This window comes from Bufo gargarizans, chromosome 5 (assembly GCF_014858855.1).
Source record: "Bufo gargarizans isolate SCDJY-AF-19 chromosome 5, ASM1485885v1, whole genome shotgun sequence".
NCBI lineage: Eukaryota > Metazoa > Chordata > Amphibia > Anura > Bufonidae > Bufo > Bufo gargarizans.
The window spans coordinates 219060315-219074780 of NC_058084.1; the positions used below are offsets into that span (position 1 = coordinate 219060315).

The 14466-nt window shown below is 39.5% G+C and overlaps 1 protein-coding gene across 1 annotated transcript in view; it reads left to right on the forward strand.

Annotated features, from left to right (window-relative positions):
- Positions 1-14466, forward strand: part of PKD1L1 (polycystin 1 like 1, transient receptor potential channel interacting) — a 405256-nt gene that overhangs the window by 287800 nt on the left and 102990 nt on the right. Inside the window, exons 47-50 of the mRNA XM_044295257.1 lie at positions 819-916; positions 4949-5132; positions 13112-13244; positions 14167-14251. Of these exons, the coding sequence (XP_044151192.1) occupies positions 819-916; positions 4949-5132; positions 13112-13244; positions 14167-14251 (500 nt within the window). The remainder of the gene's footprint in view (positions 1-818; positions 917-4948; positions 5133-13111; positions 13245-14166; positions 14252-14466) is intronic.

Consider the following 14466-nt stretch of genomic DNA (forward strand, 5'->3'; position numbering starts at 1 on the left):
GTATGTTTCCAACTTTCTGCCAAATGCTTGGGAAAGACCGTATATAGAAAAAAAGAACACATGAACATCAAAGCACACCTGAAAATATAGTGCAGTTTTATTGAATGCACCTCAAATATGCAACAAAAACTGACAAAGGGTTAAAAAGACTTGTCAGTAGGGGTTAAAAAGACTTTTTTGTATCTACATACAATGCTGTCTTGACACCTTTTTCTGGGAAGACTTTATCACCTACTGACTCCAATTAGGATAATGGAATCAACACCTTTGACCCAATGCTGGCTATAATTACCAGATGTGGCTTTAGTTACATATTTATTCCCAGAATTCTTGTACAGTCACTCAGAATTAAGAACGCTCGTTGGAAGAACAAGTGAAACGTTTTCAAGAAATCTACAGTTCGTCCAGTTGCCTTGAATTATTCTTTACAGATATACCATGACCTGGATAAATGAGAACCTTCACAGACATAATGGTCAGGTTGTAGAAATTCAAAGGAAGACCAGGAAGTGTACACTATACTGCTATTCATCAACAAATTACAAAGTCTTCGGAAGAGATATAAGAAAAGTATTGTAGGCCTAATCAGTGAATTCTAGGGAAGAGGACTTTTTAATTATCCCATTTGAATATTTGTACATTATGTACATTACATGCAAAGTTTTTTCTAAAATGCAGTATCAACAACATATTTTCCAGGGAATTATAAAAACTATTGTTTTAAAAGTTGTACAGTGTTTTGTGTTCATTTTTTCAGTGAAGACCAAATTTTACAGCTAATTCTTGCAACCCATTTACCATGTCTTTGCAAATTGTAGGTCATCAAGTTTCTATATCAGCAGCAGATACCATGTTTGAATCCAATTGGCAGCATTTCCAGTATTGGGCATATGATGCTTGGAAAAAGAAATATGAGGTACATATGATAAGCAAGAACTAATTAATCTGCATACTTAGACAATGCCTATGTCACTGTCTCAAGAAACATATTAGATATTAACACTGGCCATATAACAACTGCAGGGCTTTCTATCATTATTGAAGTATAGTCCCTATTCACACTAATGATCAACTGGAAAAACTAGTAGAGAGGCACATCGTCTATTAGTAAGGATATATTTGTTTTAGAAATATGCATGTAACAAAGTGTCACACATTTATTAAAGTGGCTCTGCCACCAGGATCAACCCTATTAAACCAGATATACTTCCTGCTAGGGATCATCATGCTGATTAAAACCCTATCTTTCTTTTTTCTGTATGTTAAACGGCTGCAGAGATATCTATGTTTTTATTCATTTGCAAATGAGCAATTTGAGCACTAAGAGGCGGGGCTAAATATTCTGAGCACTGCACTGCACACTCCCCCCTCCCCTTGATGAGCATGATGAGCCCTACCAGCCAGTATGTCTGGTTTAATAGGGTTGATCCTGGTGACAGAGCCTATTTAACTGTGACAGAAATTATATTATTTATTGATATATGTAGAATATGGAAATAGTTACATGTTATGTATGGTAGGTGCTGGTGGTGTATATATTTAATAAAAAATGTATTACCATTTATTTAACCCCAGGCAAATAAGCATATATTAATCAGGGATCAAGCTGACAATGTATAGGTTAAATTAACTTGCAGGAAACAATCATTTTAATATCTATGAGCATCTTTTATATGCTATTAGAGGATATATATATATATATATATATATATATATATATATATATTTAATACCTGGAATGCAGCTATACAATGATAACTATACAGTAATTACAGTAATTAGCCCTTTCTTGACCGTCCACCTTAAATCTACAGTGGAAGTCGGCGATTAAAATATGATGCCTGCCCATGAGTGCAGTGGGTGCCATAGCCGCTGGGTGCCTGCTTAAATAGCAGACACCTGGGGCTAATGTATGCAATTGACGATTAGGTTGATAGTACACATTTAACCCCCTCAGATACTGTGGTCAAAGATGATCACGACATCTGGCAGCTCAAAAAGTCGGGAGTGCACGCTCCCGGGCATGCAGGGGCTCCTGTTAGCGGGGATAGAGGGACCTGGATGGTGTGTGTGGCAGTCTCGGTCTGAATGATGATCCAAGGCTGCCGCAGATAGGTTCCTATGGAGACCTTGCCTGTGACAGGGCTCCATAGTATCATAGTGAAATTCTCATAGACGTCAAGGTAACAGGTCACTATTACTGCATAGGAAATTCTGTAAGAACAAAATCCCTAAAACTGTGGCAGAATTGTGGGTTCTTTTTTATAATTCCACCCTATTTGATTTTTTTTTCTAGCGTCCCACTACATTGTATGTAACAGTAAATGGTGCCATTAGAAAGTAAATCTTGTCCCGAAAAAAACAAGCCATCATACTCCTAAGTGAATGGAAAAATAAAAATGTTATGGCTCTGGGAAGCCTGGGAATAAAAAATTTAAAATGACCCAGTCCTTAAAGGGTTAAAGAGTTTATCCTTTGCAAGTTGTACATAAGTAAGGCTCTCAGACCTAATAAAGGAGTGTTGGAGATAGCAATTATCATTCCATGTAGCAGGACCCTAAGAAGCCCAACTATTATAGCTTGTAATTGAAGAATTCAATAAGCAACTACAGTGAATATTGAAAGTTAGTGAACTCTACAGAATTTTCTATATTGCCCCATAAATTTGACCTAAAACTACATCAGATTTTCACAGAAGTCCTAAAATACAGGGTGGGCCATTTATATGGATACACCTTAATAAAATGGGACTGGTTGGTGATATTAACTTCCTGTTTGTGGCACATTAGTTTGTGAGGGGGGGAAACTTTTCAAGATGGGTGCTGACCATGGCGGCCATTTTGAAGTCGGACATTTTGAATCCAACTTTTGTTTTTTCAATAGGAAGAGGGTCATGTGACACATCAAACTTATTGGGAATTTCACAAGAAAAACAATGGTGTGCTTGGTTTTAACGTAACTTTATTATTTCATGAGTTATTGGCAAGTTTCTGACCACTTATAAAATGTGTTCAATGTGCTGCCCATTGTGTTGGATTGTCAATGCAACCCTCTTCTCCCACTCTTAACACACTGATAGCAACACCGCAGGAGAAATGCTAGCACAGGCTTCCAGTATCCGTAGTTTCAGGTGCTGCACATCTCATATCTTCACAGACCACAAGGTGCCCTCCCCTCCTCTTCATTGGTGGCAGTGGCAGCTTGTGATTGGAGCCCCAGCAGTGTAATTCTGGGGCTCCGATCGGTTACCATGGCAGCCAGGACACTACTGACGCTACTGAAGCCCTGGCTGCCATGGTCAGCTCCCTACTGCTGTATGCACAGGGCAGCAGGGAGAATGTGAGATCCTATTCACCCTAATAGAGCTCTATTAGGGTGAATAGGACAAGGGATTAAAAGATTCTAGTCCCTAAGGGGGGAAATAGTTATCAAATAAAAAGTAAAAATAAAAAATAAAATATTAAGTATAAATCACCCCCTTTCCCAATTTTACATATAAAATATATAAACAATAAATAAATAAACATATCACATATTGCCAAGTCCAAAAAGTCCAAATTATTAAAAATGAAAATGCACAGAATATCGGTATAAGTTATCGGCAATCGGCCTGAAAGTTCACAGGTTATCGGTATCAGCTCTAAAAAATCTATATCAGTCGATCACTAAAAAGAACACAAGGAAACCTCTAAGCAACAAAAGGCCTTTCTCATATTTGCTGTGTTTGGGTCACACCAGATTCTGAAAGCAAAGGTTTACATACTTTTACCAGTCTCAGACATGATATTGAAGCATTTTTTGATGCATTTGTTTGATTTAGTTATCTTTATTTACTTTTAGGAATTGATTGAAAATCTGATATAGTTTTAGGTCAAATTAAGAAGAAATATAAGCACCTCTATATATATTGAGGAATGGAACAGTTATCTAAATGTATTGCCTACAGTTACATTTTTTTTTGCAAATATGAGGTACATTTAAAGTGATCATTTCCCTTCAGCAAGTTACATTTATCATATACAAAACGTTAATATAATCAACTTTCTAATGTATTGTAGTTGTCCATATTGCTTTCCTTGCTGGCTTAATTCATTTTTCCATCTCAATATACACTGCTCGTTTCCATGGTTATGACCACCTTGCAATCCAGCAGTGGTGGCTATGCTTGTATGCAGGTAAAACTAAAAAAATTAGAATATTGTGCAAAGTTAATTTATTTCAGTAATGCAACTTAAGAGTGAAACTAACATATGAGATAGACTCATTACATGCAAAGTGAGATATTTCAAGCCTTTATTTGTTATAATTAGGATGATTATGGTTTACAGCTTATGAAAACCCCAGTCACAATTTTGAGGTACCCTTTGCTCAGGGGGTATGGATTAATTAGCTGACTAGAGTGTGACACTTTGAGCCTAGACTATTGAACCTTTTCACAAAATTCTAATTTTAAGCTGCATTAATGCAATTCTTTTTAATTTGCATTACTAAAATAAATGGACTTTTGCACAATATTGAAATTTTTTGAGTTTTACCTGTACTATAGGAAAAAGCACCAGTCTATGCACACTCTCAAGGTCGAGGCCACCAGAGAGGCTGGCGCTTTTTCCTATAATGTGCAAGCACGGCCACCACTGATGGATAACAGGATGGCCGTAACCATGGAAACAATCAGAGTATAATGTGATGAAAAAATGAATCAAGTCAGCAAGGGGAACAATATGGACAATAAAAGTGCATTAGAAAGTGACTAGTATTTACTTTTTCTACATGATAAATGTCACTTGCTGAAGTTAGACAACCCCTTTAAGTACAGTTTATGCAATTGGTTTCTGCGAAATGTTGGTCCTTTACATGTTTCCGAATACAGTATTTGTTTTGAGTCCTCAATGTCCTTCTAAGACCTACATAATTTAAAACACCACACACTTTGTTTTCCTATGCACAGAGAGATTTTTCTACTTCAAGTATTCACTTTGGAAATGGGAGCAGGAGATATAAAAGTGAATGTCCATCGGTTACTACCGAAAGCTCAAGTGGATTTGAAGACTGTAGTTCCAATAACGGAGATAAGACTGGTCTAAAAGAATTCAAGGATTGTGAAAATAGCTCTTGTTCACAATATTCATCAGGTACAAAATGAATTGTATCTAGACTGTCGAGTGATGAAATCTCTCTGTGTATGTGACTTTGATTGTGACATCAAGATAATTCTGTTTTATTAGTTTGTTACTTTTGCTGATCGCTGTTTCTGTGTTTCTCATCACCTATGGTATATTTGCTGGCTGCATAATCCATAGTTTAATTTCCTTAAAAATGTATCACTATGTTTGGCTACTGAAGCATGTGTCACAGATACTTGGTGGAAGGGGAACACCAACAATCAATTTTGCTTTAGTCATGTTATTCAGATGTTACTTATGAACTACATTGTCCCATATACTCTCCAGAAACATGAACTCTCTGCAGGTTAAAAATTTAGATTGTGGTCACTATTTTCATAAAGTAATGCTTGATGTTTTCCCTTTTGTAAGTGTAGAGGCAGAGATAGGGAACTTTTTTTGTAATATACTTTTTTTAGAGAACCCGTCACATTTTATACTACAGGGATGGCCAACATGAGGCTCTCCAGCTGTTGTAAAACTAAGACTCCCAGCATGCCCAGACTGTCTACAGCTATCAGCCTACAGCAGGGCATGGTGGGAGTTGTAGTTTTACAACAGCTGGAGAGCCACAGGTTGGCCATCCCTGTTATACTAGAACATTTGCCCAGAAATGTCCCTTGGCAGTGGTCTCTTAAATGCTAAGGCATATCTGTCTTCCTAATACAGTATAGTGCAGCACTGATTGGGATGACGGCTGGGCTGAAAGCTGCGACCCACACTGCTCCCTCACATAGAGGTCTAGGAGTAAAAAATGGAAAATGGTCCAGTCTTGAAGGGGTTAAAGAGGTTTTTCAAATGGGTGCTATCCTATGTAATATAGCAGTTTTATTGCATGCATTGTATTGCATCAAGATACCGTGCAGTTTTAGTGAATGCTTTGTACTGCAGCAACTGCATTAATATAGCAGTTTCATTCCACACATTGTATTACCATTGTGAATTGTCAGTACCAATGTGCAGTGTGTTTGTAGAATGGGAGGGATGTTTAAATGCACCGCTGTCTACCATAAGGAGGAATTTCAGACGGAGGCGGGGGACCCCATGCATGACTGTGATGTGGTGGTAGTAGTAATACTAGCACTTGTAGCCATGGTAGTGGCAGTAGGGGCAGTGGTGGTGACAGTGGAATGGACCAAATACAGAGGAGGGAAGGTAGGGGAGGCAAGGAGCCCAGGATAATAAATAACTGTCTGCTAAAAGTCGCAGAGAGGGTAAGGACTATGATAATGATTGTGTGCTGGACAGGACCTAGGAGTCGGATCGGGGTGTTGACGAAGAGGTGCAGGAGGGTGGTGGCCATAAAGAGCAGATGCAACTTACAACCAAACCCTCCAAAAAGAAAAACAGGGCCAGATCTGTTTCTATTATGGTCACCTCAGCAACTGCTGATGATGCTGATACTGTGGGCACAGGCTCAAAACATGCCACACCTAGGCCAAGCTTGGCTACTGCTAGTTCTGTGGGAGTATCTTCCATATGGTGTTTTTTTCTCCACAAGGCTAGCACACAAAAACTCTGACGTGTGCAAGATCTGAAGGATGAAAATAATCTGGGGACATTCAAACACAATCTTAGGTACCAAGACGGCACATAAGCTGGCATCACTGTTATCCTGTGGGGAAAAAAAGAACTGGCTAGTATTCAGAACAAGTCTGGCCTCTTTTTCCCGGTGTTCTTTGTGGCAACGAGGCCGCATGACTAAGCAGTACAGTGTCCTTGTCGTCATCATCAGCTGCTTCTTCTCATGCTCAGATTCCATCTCTTCTTTGTCCTCTGCTCCATCATGGGACATCTATAATGGAATGTGTAGCCATAAGAAAACTATTCGCGACAAGCAATTAGCTTGTGTGCAAGCTGACCTCCCACCTTACCAAGTTGCTGGTGGTGCAGTTGTTGGCTGCTATACCACTTAGTCGTGGTAATTGTGTTGCAGTTCCATGCTTTTCCCAAAGTTGAGTTCAGCAGGCATTGCTGTTGGTAAAATTTGTCTTGCCGTCATGGAAATTACGTGCATTCCTGACCCTCACCAAAATGTTATTCTCTATGTCATCAACCGTAGTTTTTGCCACATGCCATCAGCTGGACTTTTTGCCAGGTGTCCATAAAATTGTCTCATTATCTACAAAATGTAATTCTTCTCTATGCCATCAGCCATCAATTTATTGTCAGATTAACATTTAGCATGTGATACATTTTGACTCTATCAAGAGCCTTTTTCAAACATGCACATGTTGGATGCTGATCTGACAATAAATTGATACAGTTTTGCAAGATACAGTGAGTGCTGGTCTTTTTCCTGGCACATACCCATTTCCCTGACCCTATGGACATGGTTTGCTTTCGCTGTACTGTCTTGTCCAGCCTTCAGTGTCATCTTAGAGAGGGTTTTCAGGTGGCATCATCACACCCAAATGGACATAATTGTCCCCTCAAGTGTACAAAACATCACTTTTGTCAGACTGAATGAGGCATGGATCTGTGAAGATTTTCACACACCTCCAGCTGAGGCTGATTTATCACTATCGTGTCACTACCACCTACCATCATGTTCTGTAATGTCATCTGCTGCTGCCAACACTGCAGCTGCTACACCCCCTTCTACCAGTAACCCTATCCAGCCGGCACTATAACTACTATTATTACCTCTACACAGCCACACAGATCTCTAACACCTTGTTGGTTCCATGCTATAATGTTACTACCAAATGCCACTATTACCCCTACCCACGTTACCCTTTCCACATCCACACTATACTACTACTGTTTCTTCCAAATAAAAGGGGAGATTTTTCCAGGCTTGCTCAGAACAAGCCACTGTTTCTTCTTACATTAAAACTTGACTCACTGTTATGAGGGATCTGTGGCTGACACCTATGTGATTATAACCCCATCATCCTAAAGAATACACTGATGTACTGTAGGTACTGTACACTGGTCTATTTTCAAGGATGAGGGGAGTTATAGTCAGATTAAATATAAACACTATCCAGGGACTGTTCTGTAATTGGCATGTGTTTATATTAATTATGACTATAACCCCCCCTCATCCAGAGGAATCCACTCATATACTGCAGTACATGGGTGGATACATATGAATGAGGGGGGTTATAGTTATATATGACACATTTACAGTAATTTTTATATTGCCGTGAGCTCCACTCACCCAGGGACTGGGTCCACAAAACCACTGTACATAGCAGGAGCAGAGCTGGTACAGCGGGAAATTGGAAGGAAGCTGTTTGGAGGTGTGGGCAGCACCAGTACGCTCACCACCAATCAGCAGGACTAATGAAGTACGGGCTGGCGGCAGCAGAACGCATTCATTGAAGCCCGCCCAACGATGGGCTCAAGAGAGCCTTCAATAAGTATGATGGATGTGCAGGCTGGCGGCAGAAGTACGCAGTAAGAAACTGCCAGCCCGCCCAACAGTTTACTATAATAGCAGAGCCCCCCTTAATATGGACGCGCAGGCTGGCGGCAGCGGAGCACAATAAGTCAAGCTGCCAGCCCGCCCATCCCTGCTGCGGTCTTGTTAAGGAAACACGGGCTGGCAGCCCAACAGTTTAATGGCAGGCTCAGGAGCTGTTAGTGAGAGCTCCTGAGCCACCTAATTTGCGTCACATTCGTTTTATAAGACGCAGTGACTTTTTCCCTCCACTTTGGAGGGAAAAAAGTGTGTCTTATAAAACGAAAAATATGGTAGATATGAAAGCAATTTACATATATGATACATAACCATACTTAATTTCTAAAGGTACCAATAAAACCTGCTAAATTTGAATCAAAGAATTTTAACTTTCATGATAATAGATTCCAGCAATTTTCTACTGCTAACTTCCTGATCTAAAAACATACAATTGGCTAATGCATGCATATTCCAAAATGCATTTATTTATGCTTACATTTTTATTCCAGGGTTCACCAAAGTTGAGTTTCACTTAAAGTGTACCTAAACTTCTGAAAAACTATAATATACTTTATTTTTTAGGTGATATACTTTTTTATGTGCTATGACAGGCTTTGGCAGAGCTGGTAAAGTTAGGAATTTGTGATGTGTGCTCCTATCTATACATCACTCACAGCGGCCCAACAGTGGGATCCATACACCCATAAACTGCTGACTTGTCAGTAGTGTACGATTCTACGGATTTCAAAGCACTAAAGGCATCTGAACTTTAGAAACCATGAAAAAAAAGTATATTACAAAAATTAATTTTACTGCATTTAGAATAGTTTTTAATAAAGTTATTTAAAAGTTTAGGTACACTATAACCAGTTTAAGATCGGCCAATTAACCCCCACCCGACCAGACACATTTTCCGTTTTTAAGTACATACGTCTCCAAAAGCCATAACTTTTGTTCCAGTCAGTTATATAGATACTTTTTGTGCCTTTTGTCAGCAATATATATGTATATATGGTTTTATTTTTACGTCATCTTTATATTAGTGACCTCGGATATTATCACATAATTTGACAGCAAAAATTAGGATTTAGGCCTGTTTCACATTTGAGGCAGGCTGTTCAGGCAGAGAGGATCTCTCTGGATACTGGAATGTGCAATGGCTCCATTGACTGTAATGGGATGTGGAAGAGATCCTGTCGCAACCCTGCAAATATGCCAGGATTTGTCCAGACAGATTTTTGTCTGGCCGATTCACTGCATATTTGCCGGGTAGCAACCGGATCTCCGCTAGACCCTGTTAAAGTTAATGGGGCCGGCAGGCATTCCAGTACTGTCTGGCAATGCCGGATGCAGGAATAGCCTGCCAGATCTCTTGCCGCATATGTGGAACTAACCTAAGATTAATCATTTACGAATGTACTGTCAGTAGCTAAGATTCCACTGTAAGCTAGTCTAGCATGCAGTCATATGACTATGCTTCTGCTGTTTATCTTCAGGTTAGGTGAAGTTCTGTACCCTTAAAGGGAATGTGTCATCAGAAAAGAACCTATTGTTTAAATCACATTAAGGCCCCTTTCACACGGGCGAGTATTCCGCGCGGATGCGATGCGTGAGTTGAACTCATTGCACCCGCACTGAATACCGACCCATTCATTTCTATGGGGCTGTTCACATGAGCAGTGATTTTCACGCATCACTTATGCGTTGCGTGAAAATCGCAGCATGCTCTATATTGTGCGATTTTCATGTAACGCAGGCCCCATAAAATTAATGGGGTTGCGGTGCGATTTTCACGCACGGTTGCTAGGAGACGATCGGGGTGGAAACCCGATCATTATTATTTTCCCTTATAACATGGTTATAAGGGAAAATAATAACATTCTGAATACAAAATGCATAGTCAAATAGCGCAGGAGGGGTTAAAAAAATAAAATAAAATATTTAACTCACCTTAGTCCACTTGATCGCGTAGCCCGGCATCTCCTTCTGTCTCCTTTGCTGAACAGGACCTGGGGTGAGCATTAATTACAGGTAAAGGAGATGTGGTGACGTCACTCCGGTCCTCACATGATCCATCACATGATCTTTTAACATGGTGATGGATCATGTGATGACTGGAGTGACGTCACCAAAAGTCCTTTACCTGTAATTAATGCTCACCACAGGTCCTGTTCAGCAAAGGAGACAGAAGGAGATGCCGGGCTACGCGAGCAAGTGGACTAAGGTGAGTTAAATAAAAAAAATATATATTTTAACCCCTCCAGCGCTATTTTACTATGCATTCTGTATTCAGAATGCTATTATTTTCCCTTATAACCATGTTATAAGGGAAAATAATACAATCTACAGAACACCGATCCCAATCCCGAACTTCTGTGAAGAAGTTCGGGTTTGGGTACCAAACATGTGCAATTTTTTTTACGCGAGTGCAAAACGCATTACAATGTTTTGCACTTGCGCAAAACGCACCCGCACATTTCCTCGCTACGCCCGTGTGAAAGAGGCCTAAGGGTCCATTCACACGTCCATAGTGTATTGCGGATCCACAATACTCCCGGCCTGCACCTCCATAGAACTGCCTATTCTTGGACGTTCTATTTTTTTTCCAGAGCTGTTGACCAGAAGTTCGGGGGCGCGCTCCAGAAATGCGGATGCGAACAGCACACTGTGTGCTGTCGGCATCTATTCCTGCCCCATAGAGAATGAATGGGTCCGCACCTGGGTGCGGACACATTCACGGACGTCTGACTGGACCCTTATGAGAACATAAGTTTTAAATATCATTGTAATATAGCTGGGTCAAGTCTCTTAGAACCAATTGTTACATAGAGCAGTGTCACTGTGCACCTTCAACCACCTCTCAGTGTATAGAATCCTTGATCGGCCTCACGTGCAGTGTCACCTGTTATTCCCCCTCTGCCTGCTTGCCTGTTGGTCTACATACAGCACTTTCCTTCAGCTGGGGCATACAGGCATCATCTCCTTCAGACAGCAGATTGCTGTACAATAGCTCAATAGGAATATAAAAATCTTGTATGCAGGGTAGATCAATTAAAATACAAGTGTCTGATGTGACTGGATCGCATTTCATGGTCTTAGCCTCTTCCTCAGTGGCTATATAGTAATTGTAGTTCATTCTCAAATATATACAATATAATGTGAATCACTTAAAAGATCTGGATATAGATCACGAAGCGCATGCTAATAGTTAATTGGAAAATCTGTCCTGGATGATTGATAACAATGTCAAAAAGATGTAAAAAAAATAAATAAATAAAACCCTATTCCTCAATTATACATATAATATAAACCAAACACATCGACCATCACACGTTTACTCACTATTCATTATGCAGACCATAATGAAATTCTCTGCTTCATATCAAATCCCATAAGAATAGCAAGATTATACTTCTACAACATAATTATATATATGTATATGTTTTAATCATCTTTTAAAACACAGTCTAAATATATCATTATAATCTATAATCCCTTTCCAATGCTTCCTGAAATTGTGATGCATTTTTAATGCGTTTTTTGTGCCGTTTAGTTGCTATTTTATTTTTATACTTAAATAATCAAATATTTTGTCTTAAACTAGTGTCATATTTATAAAAATTCTACTGGAAAATATAATTTCAAGTTCAAATTTCAAGTATCATAACAAAGGGTCTTAATACTTATGTCTAAAAATTCTGTTTTTACTTGCTCATTAATGTGCCGATTGGTAGAAGAAAACTTTTTCACATTTTATTTCATATGTTGCAGACTTGTGCTAAAATAAAAAAAATATGTAAAGAGGTTTTCTGAGACATTATAACTGATGACCCTCTCCATCAGTATATGATCGATGGGGGTCTGACACCTGGGATTTGCACTTGCAGTAGCACCGCCGCCTTCTCACAGCTTATTCTAGGCCAGTGATGACATGTTCATCAGTCACGTGGCCTAGGCACAGCTTAGCCCCATTCAAGTGAATGGGGCTGAGTGCAATACCAAGCACAACTGCTATACAATGTAAGGCACTGTGCTTGGTGAGCTGCAAGAAGGCAGCAGCGCTCACCCTTTTAAAGGGTCTGAAGACATTCCGAATGCATTGTATAGTGGCCATATATGTGAGAGGGTAGAAGAATCATGGGAACTGTAGTGCTTCACATTAATAATCCAACCACAGCAAGTCCTAATAGCATCAAAACAAAGGTGATATACAGAACTGAGCAAGAAAATGAAAAAGAACCATAATTAGTCCTGAGCTAGTGTGGTGTCATCTGGTGAGCAGTCAGATTTAGGTACTTTCCCATATTTTTATAAGATTGGAAAACCCCTATAATATTGTAAAACTCTTGTACTAAAAGATCCAGGTCCTCAGATGGTCAGTCATCCATAAATAGTATTAGTTATCTAGAGTTTATAGGATTCTAGCTTTCACGTGAATTATAAAAATATCATATAGGTTAAAACAGGTATTTCAAAATGTTTCTGCTGTTCTTCCATGGAATGATTAAAATATGCTGATATTTTGGTTTTGTTTCTTCAGATCACAGCTTGTTTGGAAATTCTGTCCTACATGGGAACAAAGTTTTGCCTCCTTGGTGTGTCTATGTGGCTTGGACCATATGTGCTACATTCAGCTTGACTTTTATGACCATCATTGTAGTATTTGGTTTAAGGTATTTTTTAACTTGATACATGCTTCTTTTTAACTGCTTGCTGATTATCTAATGACCATACATATTGGGCTGGTCTGAATATAGCTCTGCAGCAACACTTAGCATTAATGCTGTTGAATTTGCAGATACAGAGGGAATAGTGCAGATGCAAGAGGGTGTAAGAAAACAAGACTTTCCATATAACAAGCTCAGCTGCTTTCTCAATACAGGACATTCACTCAGTCTTTTATAGAATACTGAGAATGGCAATGCCACATGACGCAAGGGGATCTGATGTCAAACCAGATGTTTTCAGTGAGTACGCCCAGCAGAGCAGCCTAGGCCTAGAAGAGAAGGAACTGGGTGCCAGTGCTGGGAAGCAGCTAAGGCTACTTTCACACTGGCGGCACTACGATCCGGCAGACAATGCCGGCAATCGGCCAGACACAAACCGCAGCATGCACCGGTTTGTGTCCGGCCGATTCTTGGCATTTTTGCTACACTGAGCGGAATCTCCACCGGACCCCATTTTAAGAAATCGGTCTACCTGCCATTCCAACCCTCCCCCCCCCCCCCCTCCTCATGCTTGCACAACCTCATTAAAGGTTTAAAAACATAGATGGCCATAAAGTTTTGTTCTGCTTGCTTGGAGTAAACCAAGCACAATAGCATTTTAATTTATCTACATAGAAAGCTCCTTACTGTGCTTTCTAAATAGGTAAGACTGGTGGATACTGATAGTATTCTGCTTTATCTGTATTTGCTATTTGTTTTCTGTAAATCATAATGGTGTAATCATCTTTATTTATTATATACAATAGTGGCAACTAAAACCACATTAGTATTTAGCCAGGCCTTGTAACTAGAGACCTCATACTCAATAGTTGCATTATTGCATATGAAAATGTAAATAGTTACGGTATGCTTTTCTCTTACTTTTTAGGTTTGGTCCCACAAAATGTGTGTTGTGGTTACATGCAGTATTTTTCTCACTGATCTACTGCATTTTTATCATCCAGCCCTGTGTGGTAAGACAAACTTATGTTACGTATGTTACCTTTTATTAGCTTTTTTAAATTTAATTCAGGTAAAGCAAGTGAAAGAGAGTTCAACTTTATGTACAGTTGTTTAACGCAGATTTTCAGTTCAGTTCTGCTATTTCTCTGTTTAAAGGGGTTCTATCACTTCAGCAAGTAGCATTTATCATGTACAGAAACTTAATACAAGGCACTTACTAATGTAT